Genomic DNA, 21,987 nt, shown 5'->3' on the forward strand with positions numbered 1-21,987 from the left:
ATGGGACTTTATAATGGGACTCTATAATGGGACTCTATAATGGGACTCTATAATGGGACTTTATAATGGGACTCTATAATGAGACTCTATAATGGGACTATAATGGGACTCTATAATGGGACTCTATAATGGGACTCTATAATGGGACTATAATGGGACTCTATAATGGGACTCTATAATGGGACTATAATGGGACTCTATAATGGGACTCTATAATGGGAATCTATAATGGGACTATAATGGGATTCTATAATGGGACTCTGTAATGGGACTCTATAATGGGACTCTATGACGACTCTATAATGGGACTCTATAATGGGACTATAATGGGACTCTATAATGGGACTCTATAATGGGACTCTATAATGGGACTATAATGGGACTCTATAATGGGACTATATTGGGACTCTATAATGGGACTCTATAATGGGACTCTATAATGGGACTCTATAACGACTCTATAATGGGACTCTATAATGGGACTATAATGGGACTCTATAATGGGACTCTATAATGGGACTTTATAATGGGACTCTATAATGGGACTCTATAATAGGACTCTATAACGACTCTATAATGGGACTTTATAATGGGACTCTATAATGGGACTCTATAATGGGACTCTATAATGGGACTTTATAATGGGACTCTATAATGAGACTCTATAATGGGACTATAATGGGACTCTATAATGGGACTCTATAATGGGACTCTATAATGGGACTATAATGGGACTCTATAATGGGACTCTATAATGGGACTATAATGGGACTCTATAATGGGACTCTATAATGGGACTCTATAATGGGACTATAATGGGATTCTATAATGGGACTCTGTAATGGGACTCTATAATGGGACTCTATGACGACTCTATAATGGGACTCTATAATGGGACTATAATGGGACTCTATAATGGGACTCTATAATGGGACTCTATAATGGGACTATAATGGGACTCTATAATGGGACTATATTGGGACTCTATAATGGGACTCTATAATGGGACTCTATAATGGGACTCTATAATGACTCTATAATGGGACTCTATAATGGGACTATAATGGGACTCTATAATGGGACTCTATAATGGGACTTTATAATGGGACTCTATAATGGGACTCTATAATGGGACTCTATAATGGGACTTTATAATGGGACTCTATAATGAGACTCTATAATGGGACTATAATGGGACTCTATAATGGGACTCTATAATGGGACTATAATGGGACTCTATAATGGGACTCTATAATGGGACTATAATGGGACTCTATAATGGGACTCTATAATGGGAATCTATAATGGGACTATAATGGGATTCTATAATGGGACTCTATAATGGGACTCTATAATGGGACTCTATAACTCTATAATGGGACTCTATAATGGGACTATAATGGGACTCTATAATGGGACTCTATAATGGGACTCTATAATGGGACTATAATGGGACTCTATAATGGGACTATATTGGGACTCTATAATGGGACTCTATAATGGGACTCTATAATGGGACTCTATAACGACTCTATAATGGGACTCTATAATGGGACTATAATGGGACTCTATAATGGGACTCTATAATGGGACTTTATAATGGGACTCTATAATGGGACTCTATAATGGGACTCTATAACGACTCTATAATGGGACTCTATAATGGGACTCTATAATGGGACTTTATAATGGGACTCTATAATGGGACTCTATAATGGGACTCTATAATGGGACTATATTGGGACTCTATAATGGGACTCTATAATGGGACTCTATAATGGGACTCTATAATAATGGGACTCTATAATGGGACTATAATGGGACTCTATAATGGGACTCTATAATGGGACTTTATAATGGGACTCTATAATGGGACTCTATAATGGGACTTTATAATGGGACTCTATAATGAGACTCTATAATGGGACTATAATGGGACTCTATAATGGGACTCTATAATGGGGGACTATAATGGGACTCTATAATGGGACTCTATAATGGGACTATAATGGGACTCTATAATGGGACTCTATAATGGGAATCTATAATGGGACTATAATGGGATTCTATATAATGGGACTCTGTAATGGGACTCTATAATGGGACTCTATGACTATAATGACTCTATAATGGGACTCTATAATGGGACTATAATGGGACTCTATAATGGGACTCTATAATGGGACTCTATAATGGGACTATAATGGGACTCTATAATGGGACTATATTGGGACTCTATAATGGGACTCTATAATGGGACTCTATAATGGGACTCTATAACGACTCTATAATGGGACTCTATAATGGGACTATAATGGGACTCTATAATGGGACTCTATAATGGGACTCTATAATGGGACTCTATAATGGGACTCTATAACGACTCTATAATGGGACTCTATAATGGGACTCTATAATGGGACTTTATAATGGGACTCTATAATGGGACTCTATAATGGGACTCTATAACGACTCTATAATGGGACTCTATAATGGGACTCTATAATGGGACTCTATAATGGGACTCTATAATGGGACTCTATTCTGTATTATTACTGCATGGAAATGCAGATCTGTTTATCTGGAGCTGTAACACTGCTGGATCAGGTTATAAATACACAGGCTACCTATCAGAGCATAGAGATCATTACTGTACTACAGTAAACAGTCAGTTAGTGGGTGGAAGCCCATCATGACAGGCAGGTGAATGGGTGGTACAGACCTGGGGTACCCGGTGAGGAGCAGGAAGAGGGTGGTGGTGGAGGGTGTGTCCAGAGGGACAGGGGTGAGGAGGACTCGCGGGGGGAGGAAGGTGATGCTGGGGGGGTGAGGGGTGGCACTGAGAGACAGCACCCTGTAGGGGTGAGGGGCTCCCCCCTCCTCCCCCTCTCTCTCCTCCTGCCCCTCCTCAGACAGAAACAGAGGGAGGGACACCTCGATCTGACCCGCTGTCACTGGTAGAAAGAGTGAAGATGCAGAACAAAACACATTAAAAAACACTTCCAGAACCTCCATGAAATCATTCAGTAGCAGCAGGACTCATCTAAACATAACGCCTGAACCTGAGTGGAGCAGAGGTCTAAGGCACTGAGGCGTCACTACAGACCCTGGTTCGATTACAGGCTGTATCACAACCGGCTGTGATTGGGAGTCCCATAGGGCGGCGCACAATTGTCCCAGAGTCGTCCAGGTTTGGCCGTCATTGTAAATAATAATTTGCTCTTAACTGACTTGTCATGTTAAATAAAATAAAGAACGATGAACTTTGGAGTGTTGTTATTATAATTATATTAACTGTCCACCAAAAGTGAGCTCTGAGGGTGAGGTGAGAGAGGGTTAACCTGGTGGGACTCTCTCAGGAGAGAGGGAGACAGTGACAGACACACTGCAATGGCTCCAGTGTCCCAGCGGTAGGACAGACAGTGAACAGTCCCTCATTGCTGCTGGTGCTACTGCCCCCTCCTGGTGTTACTGCAGCGCTGCAGTCAATCCTCCAGCTCACCCTCTTGTCAGACACGTTCCTCAGCTCTACGGTCTGGAGACAACAGATGAGAAGAGCTTCCAGCTGGTTGTAGCTCAGCCCAACAACACACAAACTGCCTCTCAGTTGGGAATATCAAGCTCTTTCTCTCTGCCAGCCATGAGAAACATCTGCCATTCAGAATCTACCTGCTTTAGTAGTTGGTGGAGTGGTGAGGTGACAGTAGCTACCTGAGTTTGTGAGGTAGTAGTGACTGAGCTAAAGGGCTCCAGATCAAACTGGAGACTTGATGGGGACATCTCCAGCGGGACACACAGGGCTGAGGGACACACAGGGACAGAATATCTTAAGTGCTAATTACACAGCTCCTAAACCACTCTTATCTTCAATCTATTGTCTCATCTCAGCTCCTAAAACACTCTTATCTTCAATCTATTGTCTTATCACAGCTTAAACCACTCTTATCTTCAACTCTTATCTCAGCTCCTAAACCACTCTTATTTTCAATCTATTGTCTTATCACAGCTTCTAAACCACTCTTAGCTTCAACCTATTGTCTTATCTCAGCTCCTAAACCACTCTTATTTTCAACCTATTGTCTTATCACAGCTCCTAAACCACTCTTACCTTCAACCTATTGTCTTATCTCAGAGCACTATGGAATGCTGAGTGTGTAGTGTCATTACTGTCTAATATACTGCAGGGACAGAAACAACATAGCACATTGTGAGGTCATATGGAGTCTTACAAGTATTGGAAACAACGTTGGATGTGGATACAGTGGGAACAGGTAGGTCTGAGAGAGTGTGATTTCATTGATGTTTGTGGAAATGTATGTAAATGTTAAGTTGTTTCTTGTTTTTGTCTGTTGTTTGTTTCCTGTCAAGGAAAAGCAGCAAGAAAAGTTTTATAAAAAATAAATATATATATATTAAGTATACTGCAGGGACAGAACATCTCAGTCCATCTGTTCAGGCCAATGGTTCAGGCAGGCAACTGACACACTTTCTGACCCCGTATCTCCACCCCTCTAACCTGTGGCCTGCACCCTGCGTGATAGCGTCTCCATGGCGATGGGCAGCGGGCGCGGGGTGACGATGTGTTGGTCCCGGGAAGAGGAGGACTTGGGGACAGAGTTGGGAGGGTCGGAGGAGAAGGAAGAGGAGAAGGAGGCATGCCCACACCGTTGACCGTCACAGGCAGGTTGAAGTCATACGCTGCCACCTGCAGGACAAACACAGGAACTACCGACTGATAGAGATGGGATGGGGTTTGGGTCAGTTCAGTTTGGTGTAATGGTGAGGTTAGGATCATGATTATGGTGGAGAGAACTTATCCTTGATGTCTCTGTGTTCAGGGAAAACATGTCTATTATAAACACAGATGTAGGTGGAGTACTGTGGAAGGTGGTTGATGTGTTAGTGATTAATAGACACAGATAGATGTAGGTGGAGTACTGTGGAAGGTGATTGATGTGTTAGTGATTAATAGACACAGATAGATGTAGGTGGAGTACTGTGGAAGGTGGTTGATATGTTAGTGATTAATAGACACAGATGTAGGTGGAGTACTGTGGAAGGTGGTTGATGTGTTAGTGATTAATAGACACAGATGTAGGTGGAGTACTGTGGAAGGTGGTTGATGTGTTAGTGATTAATAGACACAGATGTAGGTGGAGTACTGTGGAAGGTGGTTGATGTGTTAGTGATTAATAGACACAGATAGATGTAGGTGGAGTACTGTGGAAGGTGATTGATGTGTTAGTGATTAATAGACACAGATGTAGGTGGAGTACTGTGGAAGGTGGTTGATGTGTTAGTGATTAATAGACACAGATAGATGTAGGTGGAGTACTGTGGAAGGTGGTTGATGTGTTAGTGATTAATAGACACAGATAGATGTAGGTGGAGTACTGTGGAAGGTGGTTGATGTGTTAGTGATTAATAGACACAGATAGATGTAGGTGGAGTACTGTGGAAGGTGGTTGATGTGTTAGTGATTAATAGACACAGATGTAGGTGGAGTACTGTGGAAGGTGGTTGATGTGTTAGTGATTAATAGACACAGATGTAGGTGGAGTACTGTGGAAGGTGGTTGATGTGTTAGTGATTAATAGACACAGATAGATGTAGGTGGAGTACTGTGGAAGGTGGTTGATGTGTTAGTGATTAATAGACACAGATGTAGGTGGAGTACTGTGGAAGGTGGTTGATGTGTTAGTGATTAATAGACACAGATAGATGTAGGTGGAGTACTGTGGAAGGTGGTTGATGTGTTAGTGATTAATAGACACAGATAGATGTAGGTGGAGTACTGTGGAAGGTGGTTGATGTGTTAGTGATTAATAGACACAGATGTAGGTGGAGTACTGTGGAAGGTGGTTGATGTGCTGGTGATTAATAGACACAGATAGATGTAGGTGGAGTACTGTGGAAGGTGGCTGATGTGTTAGTGATTAATAGACACAGATGTAGGTGGAGTACTGTAGAAGGTGGTTGATGTGTTAGTGATTAATAGACACAGATGTAGGTGGAGTACTGAAGGTGGTTGATGTGTTAGTGATTAATAGACACAGATAGATGTAGGTGGAGTACTGTGGAAGGTGGTTGATGTGTTAGTGATTAATAGACACAGATAGATGTAGGTGGAGTACTGTGGAAGGTGGTTGATATGTTAGTGATTAATAGACACAGATGATAGGTGGAGTACTGTGGAAGGTGGTTGATGTGTTAGTGATTAATAGACACAGATAGATGTAGGTGGAGTACTGTGGAAGGTGGTTGATGTGTTAGTGATTAATAGACACAGATGTAGGTGGAGTACTGTGGAAGGTGGTTGATGTGTTAGTGATTAATAGACACAGATGTAGGTGGAGTACTGTGGAAGGTGATTGATGTGTTAGTGATTAATAGACACAGATGTAGGTGGAGTACTGTGAAGGTGGTTGATGTGTTAGTGATTAATAGACACAGATGTAGGTGGAGTACTGTGGAAGGTGGTTGATGTGTTAGTGATTAATAGACACAGATGTAGGTGGAGTACTGTGGAAGGTGGTTGATGTGTTAGTGATTAATAGACACAGATAGATGTAGGTGGAGTACTGTGGAAGGTGGTTGATGTGTTAGTGATTAATAGACACAGATGTAGGTGGAGTACTGTGGAAGGTGGTTGATGTGTTAGTGATTAATAGACACAGATGTAGGTGGAGTACTGTGGAAGGTGGTTGATGTGTTAGTGATTAATAGACACAGATAGATGTAGGTGGAGTACTGTGGAAGGTGGTTGATGTGTTAGTGATTAATAGACACAGATGTAGGTGGAGTACTGTGGAAGGTGATTGATGTGTTAGTGATTAATAGACACAGATAGATGTAGGTGGAGTACTGTGGAAGGTGGTTGAAGTGTTAGTGATTAATAGACACAGATAGATGTAGGTGGAGTACTGTGGAAGGTGGTTGATGTGTTAGTGATTAATAGACACAGATAGATGTAGGTGGAGTACTGTGGAAGGTGGTTGATGTGTTAGTGATTAATAGACACAGATAGATGTAGGTGGAGTACTGTGGAAGGTGGTTGATGTGTTAGTGATTAATAGACACAGATAGATGTAGGTGGAGTACTGTGGAAGGTGATTGATGTGTTGGTGATTAATAGACACAGATGTAGGTGGAGTACTGTGGAAGGTGGTTGATGTGTTAGTGATTAATAGACACAGATAGATGTAGGTGGAGTACTGTGGAAGGTGATTGATGTGTTAGTGATTAATAGACACAGATAGATGTAGGTGGAGTACTGTGGAAGGTGGTTGATGTGTTAGTGATTAATAGACACAGATGTAGGTGGAGTACTGTGGAAGGTGGTTGATGTGTTAGTGATTAATAGACACAGATGTAGGTGGAGTACTGTGGAAGGTGGTTGATGTGTTAGTGATTAATAGACACAGATGTAGGTGGAGTACTGTGGAAGGTGGTTGATGTGTTAGTGATTAATAGACACAGATGTAGGTGGAGTACTGTGGAAGGTGGTTGATGTGTTAGTGATTAATAGACACAGATGTAGGTGGAGTACTGTGGAAGGTGGTTGATGTGTTAGTGATTAATAGACACAGATAGATGTAGGTGGAGTACTGTGGAAGGTGGTTGATGTGTTAGTGATTAATAGACACAGATGTAGGTGGAGTACTGTGGAAGGTGGTTGATGTGCTGGTGATTAATAGGTGAAAATGAGTATAGATGAGGGATAATGAAAACAGAGGAGGGAGGACGGAGCCCTTACTTGTTTAGGGGAGAACACCAGGCAACACTGGGCAGTCTGCTGCCCCTGTAAATCCATCACAAACACGTCTGGCTCCTGGCTCGTACCTGCAGCACACCAACACCTGGCTCTCAATATTAGGCCTCCAGTTTAGTAATCCATACATCTAAATGGAACTAGGCTGACAGTTTATGATAGTCTATCTTCTCAGAGCATTTCAGTCACAGTCAATGTGTCTATCAATCAATCAATCAAATACCGACCTGCAGAGTGTGGAGGGAAGTGGATGGTGAAGTCAGTGTGTTCTGACAGGTCAAACTGGACCCGGGCCAGGGCAGAGGATCGGTTCCTCAGGGAGAACGGAACGCCACGACTGGAACCAGAATACACCCCGTGGAACAGGAAGGATTTCTGAGAGGAGGAGGAGGATAACAAAGATGAAGAGATGTTTCTGAGAGGAGGAGGATAACAAAGATGAAGAGATGTTTCTGAGAGGAGGAGGATAACAAAGATGAAGAGATGTTTCTGAGAGGAGGAGGATAACTAAGGTGGAGAGATGTTTCTGAGAAGAGGAGGAGGATAACTAAGATGGAGATATGTTTCTAAGAGGAGGAGGAGGATAACTAAGATGGAGAGATGTTTCTGAGAGGAGGAGGATAACTAAGATGGAGAGATGTTTCTGAGAGGAGGAGGATAAGAGATGTTTCTGAGAGGAGGAGGAGGATAAGAGATGTTTCTGAGAGGAGGAGGAGGATAAGAGATGTTTCTGAGAGGAGGAGGAGGATAAGAGATGTTTCTGAGAGGAGGAGGAGGATAAGAGATGTTTCTGAGAGGAGGAGGATAACTAAGATGGAGAGATGTTTCTAAGAGGAGGAGGAGGAGGATAACTAAGATGGAGAGATGTTTCTAAAACGAGGAGGATAACTAAGATGGAGAGATGTTTCTGACAGGAGGAGGAGGATAAGAGATGTTTCTGAGAAGAGGAGGAGGATAACTAAGATGGATAGATGTTTCTAAGAGGAGGAGGAGGAGGATAACTAAGATGGAGAGATGTTTCTGAGACGAGGAGGAGGATAACTAAGATGGAGAGATGTGTCTGAGAGGATGAGGATAAGAGATGTTTCTGAGAGGAGGAGGATAAGAGATGTTTCTGAGAGGAGGAGGAGGATAAGAGATGTTTCTGAGAGGAGGAGGATAAGAGATGTTTCTGAGAGGAGGAGGAGGATAAGAGATGTTTCTGAGAGGAGGAGGAGGATAAGAGATGTTTCTGAGAGGAGGAGGGGGATAAGAGATGTTTCTGAGAGGAGGAGGAGGATAAGAGATGTTTCTGAGAGGAGGAGGAGGATAAGAGATGTTTCTGAGAGGAGGAGGAGGATAAGAGATGTTTCTGAGAGGAGGAATAGTCTAAATATTTTACAGACTGAGTTGAATGTTTTGTTTTCTGACTGTGGCAAAAAAACTTGAACAGCTCAGCTCTGCTCTCCTCTGGGAGGATCCAGTTAAAAGATAGGGAGGATCCAGTTAAAGGAGAGGGAGGATCCAGTTAAAGGAGAGGGAGGATCCAGTTAAAGGAGAGGGAGGATCCAGTTAAAGGAGAGGGAGGATCCAGTTAAAGGAGAGGGAGGATCCAGTTAAAGGAGAGGGAGGATCCAGTTAAAGGAGAGGGAGGATCCAGTTGGATCCAGCTGTAAGCGTGGCCTGCCCTCTTCAAAGCCTGTGTGGCCCAGCAGCTCATTCTACAGAGCCCAGCAGCTCATTCTACAGAGCCCAGAAGCTCATTCTACAGAGCCCAGCAGCTCATTCTACAGAGCCCAGCAGCTCATTCTACAGAGCCCAGCAGCTCATTCTACAGAGCCCAGCAGCTCATTCTACAGAGCCCAGAAGCTCATTCTACAGAGCCCAGCAACTCATTCTACAGAGCCCAGCAGCTCATTCTACAGAGCCCAGCAACTCATTCTACAGAGCCCAGCAGCTCATTCTACAGAGCCCAGAAGCTCATTCTACAGAGCCCAGCAGCTCATTCTACAGAGCCCAGCAGCTCATTCTACAGAGCCCAGCAGCTCATTCTACAGAGCCCAGCAGCTCATTCTACAGAGCCCAGCAGCTCATTCTACAGAGCCCAGCAGCTCATTCTACAGAGCCCAGCAGCTCATTCTACAGAGCCCAGCAGCTCATTCTACAGAGCCCAGCAGCTCATTCTACAGAGCCCAGCAGCTCATTCTACAGAGCCCAGCAGCTCATTCTACAGAGCCCAGCAGCTCATTCTACAGAGCCCAGCAGCTCATTCTACAGAGCCCAGCTAAGGGGCTGAGACAAACACTCCAAAGGAAAACATGTCAATTCTGATTTTTTTTTTTTTAAAGAACTCGCCATTGCCAAAAGGAAAAGGACTACTCACACACACAAAGTTGTCTATTTTGTGTGTGAACCACCTGCTCATTTCAAGGCAGTGAACACCACCACATTCATCTGGTTCTGTTGGAAAAGGGGTTTCCATTCATTTCAAGGCAGGAAGCAGCAGACTTTGTTGTTATGATGAATTGGTACGGATTGTTTGTTTTCTACAACTCAGCAGAAAAGGACTAGAGACTCTGCTGTAGTGTGTTCCTGACAGGGCATATTCAGGACACGCTGTTATGCTCTGCTGTAGTGTGTGTTTTGTACACACACACACACACACACACACACACACACACACACACACACACACACACACACACACACACACACACACACACACACACACACACACACACACACACACACACAGACACACAGACAGACAGACAGACAGACAGACAGACAGACAGACAGACAGACAGACAGACAGACAGACAGACAGACAGACACACACAGACACACACACACACACACACACACACACACACACACACACACACACACACACACACACACACACACACACACACACACACACACACACACACACACACACACACACACACACACACACACACACACACACACACACACACACACACACACACACACACACACACACACACACAGACACACACAGTGGCAAGAAAAAAGTATGTGAACACTTTGGAATGACCTGGATTTCTGAATAAATTGGTCATCACATTTGATCTGATCTTCATCTAGGTCACAACAACAGACAACACAGTCTGCTTAAACTAATAACACACCAATTATTGTATTTTTCTTGTCCATATTGATTACATCATTTAAACATTCACAGTGTAGGTTGGAAAAGGTATGTGAACCCCCAGGCTAATGACTTCTCCAAAAGATAATTGGAGTCAGGGGTCAGCTAACCTGGAGACCAATCAATGAGATGAGTTTGGAGATGTTGGTTAGAGCTGCCCTGTCCTATAAAAACACTCACAAAATGTGAGTTTGCTATTCACAAGAAGCATTGCCTGATGGGAACCATGTCTCGAACAAGAGAGATCTCAGAAGAACTCAGATTTAGAATTGTTGACCTGCATAAAGCTGGAAAGGGTTACAAAAGTATCTCTAAAAGTCTTGATGTTCATCAGTTCACGGTAAGACAAATAGTTTATAAATGGAGAAAGTTCAGCACTGTTGCTACTCTCCCTAGGAGTGGCCGTCCTGCAAAGATTACTGCAAGAGCACAGCGCAGAATGCTCAATGAGGTTAAGAAGAATCCTAGAGTGTCAGCTAAAGACTTTCAGAAATCTCTGGAACATGCTAACATCTCTGTTGACGAGTCTACGATACGTAAAACACTAAACAAGAATGGTGTTCATGGGAGGACTCCACTGAAGAAGCCACTGCTGTCCAAAAAAAAACAATGACATGAACTCACCACGTTGATGTTCACCAGGGGGTTGACATATGAACTCACCACGTTGATGTTCACCAGGGGGGTTGACATATGAACTCACCACGTTGATGTTCACCAGGGGGGCCCACATATGAACTCACCACATTGATGTCCACCAGGGGGGCTCCACATATGAACTCACCACATTGATGTCCACCAGGGGGGGCTCGACAGACCCGCCCACTCTCAGCTCCAGAGATTTCATGTTCCTTAGAGCTATCTGCAACACACACACCTCGTTAGACAAGCTCATCCATCATGACTATCTGGGTTTCTGAAATAATGACAGATAAGACTAGAGGTTATTTAGGTTTCTGAAATAATGACAGATAAGACTAGAGGTTATTTAGGGTTCTGAAATAATGACAGATAAGACTAGAGGTTATTTAGGGTTCTGAAATAATGACAGATAAGACTAGAGGTTATTTAGGTTTCTGAAATAATGACAGATAAGACTAGAGGTTATTTAGGGTTCTGAAATAATGACAGATAAGACTAGAGGTTATTTAGGTTTCTGAAATAATGACAGATAAGACTAGAGGTTATTTAGGGTTCTGAAATAATGACAGATAAGACTAGAGGTTATTTAGGTTTCTGAAATAATGACAGATAAGACTAGAGGTTATTTAGGTTTCTGAAATAATGACAGATAAGACTAGAGGTTATTTAGGGTTCAGAAATAATGACAGATAAGACTAGAGGTTATTTAGGTTTCTGAAATAATGACAGATAAGACTAGAGGTTATTTAGGGTTCTGAAATAATGACAGATAAGACTAGAGGTTATTTAGGTTTCTGAAATAATGACAGATAAGACTAGAGGTTATTTAGGTTTCTGAAATAATGACAGATAAGACTAGAGGTTATAATTGTCTAATCTACTGTAGTTGCCTAATCTACTGTAGGTTTCTAATCTACTGTAGGTGTCTAATCTACTGTAGGTGTCTAATCTATTGTAGGTGTCTAATCTACTGTAGTTGTCTAATCTATTGTAGGTGTCTAATCTACTGTAGGTGTCTAATCTATTGTAGGTGTCTAATCTACTGTAGGTGTCTAATCTATTGTAGGTGTCTAATCTACTGTAGTTGTCTAATCTACTGTAGGTGTCTAATCTACTGTAGGTGTCTAATCTACTGTAGGTGTCTAATCTACTGTAGGTCTACATTGTCTTTCCACATGTTTGAGACTTTATAATATGTTGTGTGTTTGTAGAGACTATATAATATGTTGTGTGTTTGTAGAGACTTTATAATATGTTGTGTGTTTGTACAGACTTTATAATATGTTGTGTGTTTGTAGAGACTTTATGATATGTTGTGTGTTTGTCGAGACTATAATATGTTGTGTGTTTGTACAGACTTTATGATATGTTGTGTTTTGTACAGACTTTATAATATGTTGTGTTTTTGTACAGACTTTATAATATGTTGTGTGTTTGTACAGACTTTATGATATGTTGTGTGTTTGTACAGACTTTATAATATGCTGTGTGTTTGTAGAGACTTTATGATATGTTGTGTGTTTGTAGAGACTTTATGATATGTTGTGTGTTTGTACAGACTTTATAATATGCTGTGTGTTTGTAGAGACATTATAATATGTTGTGTGTTTGTAGGAACTTTATAATATGTTGTGTGTTTGTACAGACTTTATAATATGTTGTGTGTTTGTACAGACTTTATAATATGTTGTGTGTTTGTACAGACTTTATAATATGTTGTGTGTTTGTAGGGACTTTATAATATGTTGTGTGTTTGTACAGACTTTATAATATGTTGTGTGTTTGTAGGAACTTTATAATATGTTGTGTGTTTGTACAGACTTTATAATATGTTGTGTGTTTGTACAGACTTTATAATATGTTGTGTGTTTGTAGGAACTTTATAATATGTTGTGTGTTTGTAGGAACTTTATAATATGTTGTGTGTTTGTACAGACTTTATGATATGTTGTGTGTTTGTACAGACTTTATAATATGCTGTGTGTTTGTACAGACTTTATAATATGTTGTGTGTTTGTAGGAACTTTATAATATGTTGTGTGTTTGTACAGACTTTATAATATGCTGTGTGTTTGTAGAACTTTATAATATGTTGTGTGTTTGTAGACTTTATAATATGCTGTGTGTTTGTAGAGACTTTATAATATGTTGTGTGTTTGTAGGAACTTTATAATATGTTGTGTGTTTGTACAGACTTTATAATATGTTGTGTGTTTGTAGGAACTTTATAATATGTTGTGTGTTTGTACAGACTTTATGATATGTTGTGTGTTTGTACAGACTTTATAATATGTTGTGTGTTTGTACAGACTTTATAATATGTTGTGTGTTTGTAGGAACTTTATAATATGTTGTGTGTTTGTACAGACTTTATAATATGTTGTGTGTTTGTACAGACTTTATAATATGTTGTGTGTTTGTACAGACTTTATAATATGTTGTGTGTTTGTACAGACTTTATAATATGTTGTGTGTTTGTACAGACTTTATAATATGTTGTGTGTCTGTTTCCTTCACCTCCACTCTGGTGTCAAACTTCATGACAGCTCCGGGGTTGAGGTGCACCTGGACCTCTGCCTGCCCCCCCACAGGTACCACACCCTCGGTGGGGGTCACCACCATGCCAGGCAGGGGGTACACGTCCAACACCTGATACCCCCACACACACACACACACACACAAACACACACACACACAAACACACACACACACACACACAAATGCGCTATACCTCTATAAAACACACACACAAGTATAAACGGTACAAAGACCTGGTGTGGAGTGTGTACCTGGAAGTAGGCATGGTTGTGTCCTGTGTTGTGTAGCGTTGCGGTCCTGACGGAGGGGAAGATGAGAGGTACTGATCCAAACACCAGATGTTTCTCAGACAGCTGCACACTGGATGAACCAAGCTGGAGGGAGGGGAATGGGATCTCTCTCTCCATTAACAATCACAGGAACCTCAACTACAGAAACACACAGATACACACACACACCTTGGCCAGACATCGTAGCTGTGCGGTGTTTCCCTGGTGAACACACAGGTCAAACTGTCCCTCCAGAGGAGAGGAGAAAGAGGGATGCCACATCACCTCACAGTCTAACTCCCTGTACGCCTCCACAGTACCTGGCAGAGAGAAGAGGAGGGAGAGAGAGAGAGAGAGAGAGAGGGGGGGTCAGGGAGGGAGGGAAAGAGAGGGAGAGAGAGAGAGAGAGAGAGAGAGAGAGAGAGAGAGAGAGAGAGAGAGAGAGAGAGAGAGAGAGAGAGAGAGAGAGAGAGAGAGAGAGAGAGAGAGAGAGAGAGAGAGAGAGAGAGAGAGAGAGAGAGAGAGAGAGAGAGAGAGGGAGAGGGAGAGTCAGGGAGGGAGGAAAGAGAGGGAGGAGAGAGAGAGAGAGAGAGAGAGAGAGAGAGAGAGAGAGAGAGAGAGAGAGAGAGAGAGAGAGAGAGAGAGAGAGAGAGAGAGAGAGTGGGTGGGTGGGTGGGTGGGTGGGAGAGAATGAGAGAGAGGGAGAGAGAGAGAGGGAGAGGGAGAGAGAGAGAGAGAGAGAGAGAGAGGGAGACGGGGGGGGTTGAGAGAGAGAGAGTGAGGGAGGGAGAGAGAGGGTGGGAGGGAGAGAGAGAGAGGGAGGGTGGTAGGGAGAGAAAGGGAGGGAGAGAGAGGGAGGGTGGTAGGGAGAGAAAGGGAGGGAGAGAGAGCGATACTAGAGGCACGTACATCCCCGTACAGTACATATAGAAGACTAGACTACAGTACATATAGAAGACTAGACTACAGTACATCACCATGCAGTACATATAGAAGACTAGACTACAGTACATATAGAAGACTAGATTACAGTACATATAGAAGACTAGACTACAGTACATATAGAAGACTAGACTACAGTACATATAGAAGACTAGACTACAGTACATCACCATGCAGTACATATAGAAGACTAGACTACAGTACATATAGAAGACTAGACTACAGTACATCACCATGCAGTACATATAGAAGACTAGACTACAGTACATATAGAAGACTAGACTACAGTACATATAGAATACTAGACTACAGTACATATAGAAGACTAGACTACAGTACATATAGAAGACTAGACTACAGTACATATAGAAGACTAGACTACAGTACATATAGAAGACTAGACTACAGAACATATAGAAGACTAGACTACAGAACATATAGAAGACTAGACTACAGAACATATAGAAGACTAGACTACAGTACATATAGAAGACTAGACTACAGAACATATAGAAGACTAGACTACAGTACATCACCATGCAGTACATATAGAAGACTAGACTACAGAACATATAGAAGACTAGACTACAGTACACCACCATACAGTACATATAGAAGACTAGACTACAGTACACCACCATACAGTACATATAGAAGACTAGACTACAGTACATCACCATGCAGTACATATAGAAGACTAGACTACAGTACACCACCATACAGTACATATAGAAGACTAGACTACAGTACACCACCATACAGTACATATAGAAGACTAGACTACAGTACATCACCATGCAGTACATATAGAAGACTAGACTACAGTACACCACCATACAGTACATATAGAAGACTAGACTACAGTACATATAGAAGACTAGACTACAGTACATATAGAAGACTAGACTACAGTACATATAGAAGACTAGACTACAGTACATATAGAAGACTAGACTACAGTACATCACCATGCAGTACATATAGAAGACTAGACTACAGTACATATAGAAGACTAGACTACAGTACATCACCATACAGTACATATAGAAGACTAGACTACAGAACATATAGAAGACTAGACTACAGTACACCACCATACAGAACATATAGAAGACTAGACTACAGTACACCACCATACAGTACATATAGAAGACTAGACTACAGTACACCACCATACAGTACATATAGAAGACTCAACTACAGTACATCACCATACAGTACATATAGAAGACTAGACTACAGTACATATAGAATACTAGACTCTAGAACATATAGAAGACTAGACTACAGTACATCACCATACAGTACATATAGAAGACTAGACTACAGTACATCACCATACAGAACATATAAAAGACTAGACTACAGTACATTGCCATACAGAACATATAGAAGACTACAGTAGTGTGTGGTTTTGATAAGGCCCAGAGCAACAGCCTACCTGTGGCTGGGCGTATGGAGAAGGCCAGGCCCGTCTCTGTGATGATGGGCCTCCAGGTGAAGTCAGCCGGGTGGTTCCTGGGGTTGACCAGGGTCACAGTACCCCTGTAGCCCGACTGGGCCAGGTAGCTGGGGAAGGGGACAGGACCACCTGGCTCTGGGACAGCTGGAGGACCACAGGGACCAGCTGGGACTGAACCAGGACATGGCTTCGGTGATGACTATTCACCGTGTAGGAGATTGACCTGGGAGAGGGAGATGGAATCTACCAGTCAAATGTCAGCCAGACAGTCAGTTAATCAATCAATAAGAATTGGACTCGATTTGTTTTGTCAATTATCCATTTAGGAAACCTCTATATATAAAGAGAGAGAGAGATCGAGAGCGAGAGCAAGAGAGATCGAGAGCAAGAGAGAGAGAGCGAGAGCAAGAGAGCGAGAGCAAGAGAGAGAGAGACAGAGAGAGAGAGAGAGAGAGAGAGAGAGAGAGAGAGAGAGAGAGAGAGAGAGAGAGAGAGAGAGAGAGAGAAAGAGAGAGAGAGAGAGAGAGAGAGAGAGAGAGAGAGAGAGAGAGAGAGAGAGAGAGAGAGAGAGAGAGAGAGAGAGAGAGAGAGAAAGAGACAGAGAGAGAGAGAGAGAGAGAGAGAGAGAGAGAGAGAGAGAGAGAGAGAGAGAGAGAGAGAGAGAGAGAGAGACAGACAAACAGCCACACACAGAGTGACTAACTTGTGGAACTTTCCCAGCTTGGTGCTCTCTAAGACGAGGGGCAGGGTGGCTCTGGAGAGGGGAGGCAGGACGTGGGACAGGGGGCTGGAGCGCTGCAGCTCAGGACAGCAGTCTAACTCCAGCTGCACCCACACATACACCTGCAGGTTGTTCACCAGGTCCAGGTTCCTCACACACACTGAGGCCACACACACCTCACCAAAATCTATTAAGGACGGGCCTGGAAGGGGAGGAGGGGAAACCAAACTCTGATTCACATCTTTAAAATGCTACTTTTGTGAATATTCTCTTCATCAGCCATGGGAGGGACAAGAGGGCTTAAGATTCCTAATGCAAACAAAGACTGCATGCGTTTCTCACCTATGACTACTTGGTGGAGCTGCTGAACTGTCAGGGTGCGACTGCAGTCTGCCACCTCCTGGTTGGTGGAGGGTAGTGCATTGATGCCCTCTGTCACCTGGACAGCAGAGGGTTAAAGAATGATCGAGACAGAGAATTCCATACAGTCAGATACAGAATGATAGAGACAGAGGAATTCCATACAGTCAGATACAGAATGATAGAGACAGAGGAATTCCATACAGTCAGATACAGAATGATAGAGACAGAGGAATTCCATACAGTCAGATACAGAATGATAGAGACAGAGGAATTCCATACAGTCAGATACAGAATGATAGAGACAGAGGAATTCCATACAGTCAGTCAGGAAACACCAGATACAGAATGATAAAGGGAGGGGGATTGCAGACAGTCAGTCAGGAAACACCAGATACAGAATGATAAAGGGAGGGGATTGCAGACAGTCAGTCAGGAAACACCAGATACAGAATGATAAAGGGAGGGGATTGCAGACAGTCAGGAAACACCAGATACAGAATGATAAAAGGAGGGGATGGCAGACAGTCAGGAAACACCAGATACAGAATGATAAAGGGGGGGATTGCAGACAGTCAGGAAACACCAGATACAGAATGATAAAGGGAGGGATTGCAGATTGCAGACAGTTAGGAAACACTAGATACAGAATGATAAAGGGAGGGGATTGCAGACAGTCAGTCAGGAAACACCAGATACAGAATGATAAAGGGAGGGGATTGCAGACAGTCAGGAAACACCAGATACAGAATGATAAAGGGAGGGGATTGCAGACAGTCAGTCAGGAAACACCAGATACAGAATGATAAAGGGAGGGGATTGCAGACAGTCAGTCAGTAAACACCAGATACAGAATGATAAAGGGAGGGGATTGCAGACAGTCAGGAAACACCAGATACAGAATGATAAAGGGAGGGGATTGCAGACAGTCAGTCAGGAAACACCAGATACAGAATGATAAAGGGAGGGGATTGCAGACAGTCAGGAAACACCAGATACAGAATGATAAAGGGAGGGATTGCAGACAGTCAGGAAACACCAGATACAGAATGATAAAGGGAGGGGATTGCAGACAGACAGACAGGAAACACCAGATACAGAATGATAAAGGGAGGGGATTGCAGACAGTCAGGAAACACCAGATACAGAATGATAAAGGGAGGGGATTGCAGACAGTCAGTCAGGAAACACCAGATACAGAATGATAAAGGGAGGGGATTGCAGACAGTCAGGAAACACCAGATACAGAATGATAAAGGGAGGGGATGGCAGACAGTCAGGAAACACCAGATACAGAATGATAAAGGGAGGGCATTGCAGACAGTCAGGAAACACCAGGTACAGAATGATAAAGGGAGGGGATTGCAGACAGTCAGGAAACACCAGATACAGAATGATAAAGGGGAGGGGATTGCAGACAGTCAGTCAGGAAACACCAGATACAGAATGATAAAGGGGAGGGGATTGCAGACAGTCAGGAAACACCAGATACAGAATGATAAAGGGAGGGGATTGCAGACAGTCAGTCAGGAAACACCAGATACAGAATGATAAAGGGAGGGGATTGCAGACAGTCAGGAAACACCAGATACAGAATGATAAAGGGAGGGGATTGCAGACAGTCAGTCAGGAAACACCAGGTACAGAATGATAAAGGGAGGGGATTGCAGACAGTCAGGAAACACCAGGTACAGAATGATAAAGGGAGGGGATTGCAGACAGTCAGGAAACACCAGATACAGAATGATAAAGGGAGGGATTGCAGACAGTCAGTCAGGAAACACCAGATACAGAATGATAAAGGGAGGGGATTGCAGACAGTCAGGAAACACCAGATACAGAATGATAAGGGGGGGGGGGTTGCAGACAGTCAGGAAACACCAGATACAGAATGATAAAGGGAGGGGATTGCAGACAGTCAGGAAACACCAGATACAGAATGATAAAGGGAGGGATTGCAGACAGTCAGTCAGGAAACACCAGATACAGAATGATAAAGGGGGGGGATTGCAGACAGTCAGGAAACACCAGATACAGAATGATAAAGGGAGGGGATTGCAGACAGTCAGGAAACACCAGATACAGAATGATAAAGGGAGGGGATTGCAGACAGTCAGTCAGGAAACACCAGATACAGAATGATAAAGGGAGGGGATTGCAGACAGTCAGGAAACACCAGATACAGAATGATAAAGGGACAATAAAAAGGATAAAAGGACCCATGAAAAATGGTTTACCAGAGACTTTAAACACCCTGCTTTACCTGCCATACCTGTCTGAATCTGGACCTGGTCTCCATGGCAGCCAGCATACAGGTGGTCAATAGCTGGCTATGTCCCTGGTCGACGCTATGCCCCTCCTGGCTGTGATTGGACTCCAGGTCCCTCAGAGAGAGCTGGGGGGTGAGGAGTCCTGCAGCAGGCCGGAGCCCAATGTCTATGTTGTCCTCCACCTCACCAAGCAGCCTGAGCATACATATGGAAAACATCGTCAGATACCGCCTTGTTGTCAGCCTACAGCACATATTGAGGGGATTTTATTAAACTGGCCAGGTTGCACTGGGGTATGGCCCGTCACGTGACTGGGCGAAGCTGGTGAGGGAGGCGCGCTCTGCTCATTTGAATAATACCCAGCATTCTTTGCAAGTGTTTGCTTTCAACATTTACATTTTGGTCATTCAGCAGACGCTCTTATCCAGAGTGACTGGCAGTCAGTGCATTCAATCAAGGTAGATAAAGGACAGCATATCACAGTCATAGCAAGAACATAAAGAAAATGTGTAACCGTTACTGAGAATGTTATTGTAGTTGAAGTGGCCTGTTAGTTCATTCAGTATGTTAGACTATTTTGAACATCATTGATGCCAGTTTTAAAGCTTTTGAAAAATCTAACATAAGTGAATGTGACTGATGGGAGCATTAATAAATAACAATCTTCAGTTGGTTCCTAATTCCTATGTTATTGTGATATACAGTCATGCTTACTTCATTGATAATGTGCAGAAATTTGTCCATAGAATCAATGACTGAAAAATACATGCACATATTTTCAAAGTCTGTAAATTACACATTTTCAACATCCAGAAAAATACGCATTTTCAACGTCAGAATATAAGGTGTTTCTTTGCCGTCCGACGTGAAATGCTTTGAAAGGCTGGTCATGGCTCACATCAACACCTAGACCCACTCCACTTTGCATACCGCACCAACAGATCCACAGATGATGCAATCTCTATTGCACTCCACACTGCCCTTTCACACCTGGACAAAAGGAACACCTATGTGAAAATGCTGTTCATTGACTACAGCTCAGCGTTCAACATCATAGTGCCCTCAAAGCTCATCACTAAGCTAAGGACCCTGGGACTAAACACCTCCCTCTGCAACTGGATCCCTGGACTTCCTGACAGGCCGCCCCCAGGTGGTAAGGGTAGGTAACAGCTTACATCCGCCACGCTGATCCTCAACACAGGGGCCCCTCTGGGATGCGTGCTCAGTCCCTTGCTGTACTCACTGTTCACTCATGACTGCACGGCCAGGCACGACTCCAACACCATCAATGAGTTTGCTGATTTACACAACAGTGATAGGCCTGATCACCGACAACGATGAGACAGCCTATAGGGAGGAGGTCAGAGACCTGGCAGTGTGGTACCAGGACAACAACCTCTCCCTCAACGTGATCAAGACAAAGGAGATGATTGTGGACTACAGGAAAAGGAGGACCGGGCACACCCCCATTCTCACGCTGACAGGGCTTTAGTGGACAGGTTGAGAGCTTCAAGTTCCTTGGCGTCCACATCACCAACAAAAACTAACATGGTCCAAACACACAGACAGTCGTGAAGAGGCACGACAAAACCCATTCCCCTAAGGAGACTGAAAATTTGACATGGGTCCCTGATCTCAAAGGTTTTACAGCTGCACCATTGAGGCATCCTGAGTGGCTGCATCACCTCTTCTACGCTGCTGCTACTCTCTGTTATTATCTATGCATAGGCACTTTAATAACTCTACCTACATGTACATATTACCTCAATTACCTCGACACGGGTGCCCCCACACATTGACTCTGTGCGGTACCCCTGTATACAGCCTCCACATTGACTCTGTGCCGGTACCCCCTGTA

The 21,987-nt window shown here is 43.2% G+C and overlaps 2 protein-coding genes across 2 annotated transcripts in view; both read right to left on the bottom strand.

The window, feature by feature from the left end:
* The window catches only part of LOC124028335 (cilia- and flagella-associated protein 47-like), a 16,902-nt gene extending 12,282 nt beyond the window's left edge, over positions 1-4,620 (bottom strand). The window contains exons 1-4 of the mRNA XM_046340440.1: positions 4,517-4,620; positions 3,712-3,800; positions 3,385-3,535; positions 2,723-2,954 (exon numbers count right to left, since the gene is read on the bottom strand). Of these exons, the coding sequence (XP_046196396.1) occupies positions 2,723-2,954; positions 3,385-3,535; positions 3,712-3,800; positions 4,517-4,550 (506 nt within the window). The 5' untranslated portion in view covers positions 4,551-4,620. The remainder of the gene's footprint in view (positions 1-2,722; positions 2,955-3,384; positions 3,536-3,711; positions 3,801-4,516) is intronic.
* A 71-nt stretch (positions 4,621-4,691) lies between these two features.
* Positions 4,692-20,347, bottom strand: LOC124028336 (cilia- and flagella-associated protein 47-like). Its single transcript, XM_046340441.1, has 10 exons — positions 20,132-20,347; positions 17,842-17,938; positions 17,482-17,701; positions 16,860-17,001; positions 14,564-14,623; positions 14,357-14,458; positions 14,085-14,216; positions 11,710-11,787; positions 7,999-8,146; positions 4,692-4,705 (listed from the first exon to the last, which is right to left on the bottom strand). Exons 1-10 carry the CDS (start codon positions 20,345-20,347, stop codon positions 4,692-4,694), a joined length of 1,209 nt encoding a protein of 402 aa, XP_046196397.1.
* Positions 20,348-21,987: the final 1,640 nt, after the last annotated feature.

Source organism: Oncorhynchus gorbuscha, unplaced genomic scaffold (genome assembly GCF_021184085.1).
Source record: "Oncorhynchus gorbuscha isolate QuinsamMale2020 ecotype Even-year unplaced genomic scaffold, OgorEven_v1.0 Un_scaffold_4054, whole genome shotgun sequence".
Lineage (NCBI taxonomy): Eukaryota > Metazoa > Chordata > Actinopteri > Salmoniformes > Salmonidae > Oncorhynchus > Oncorhynchus gorbuscha.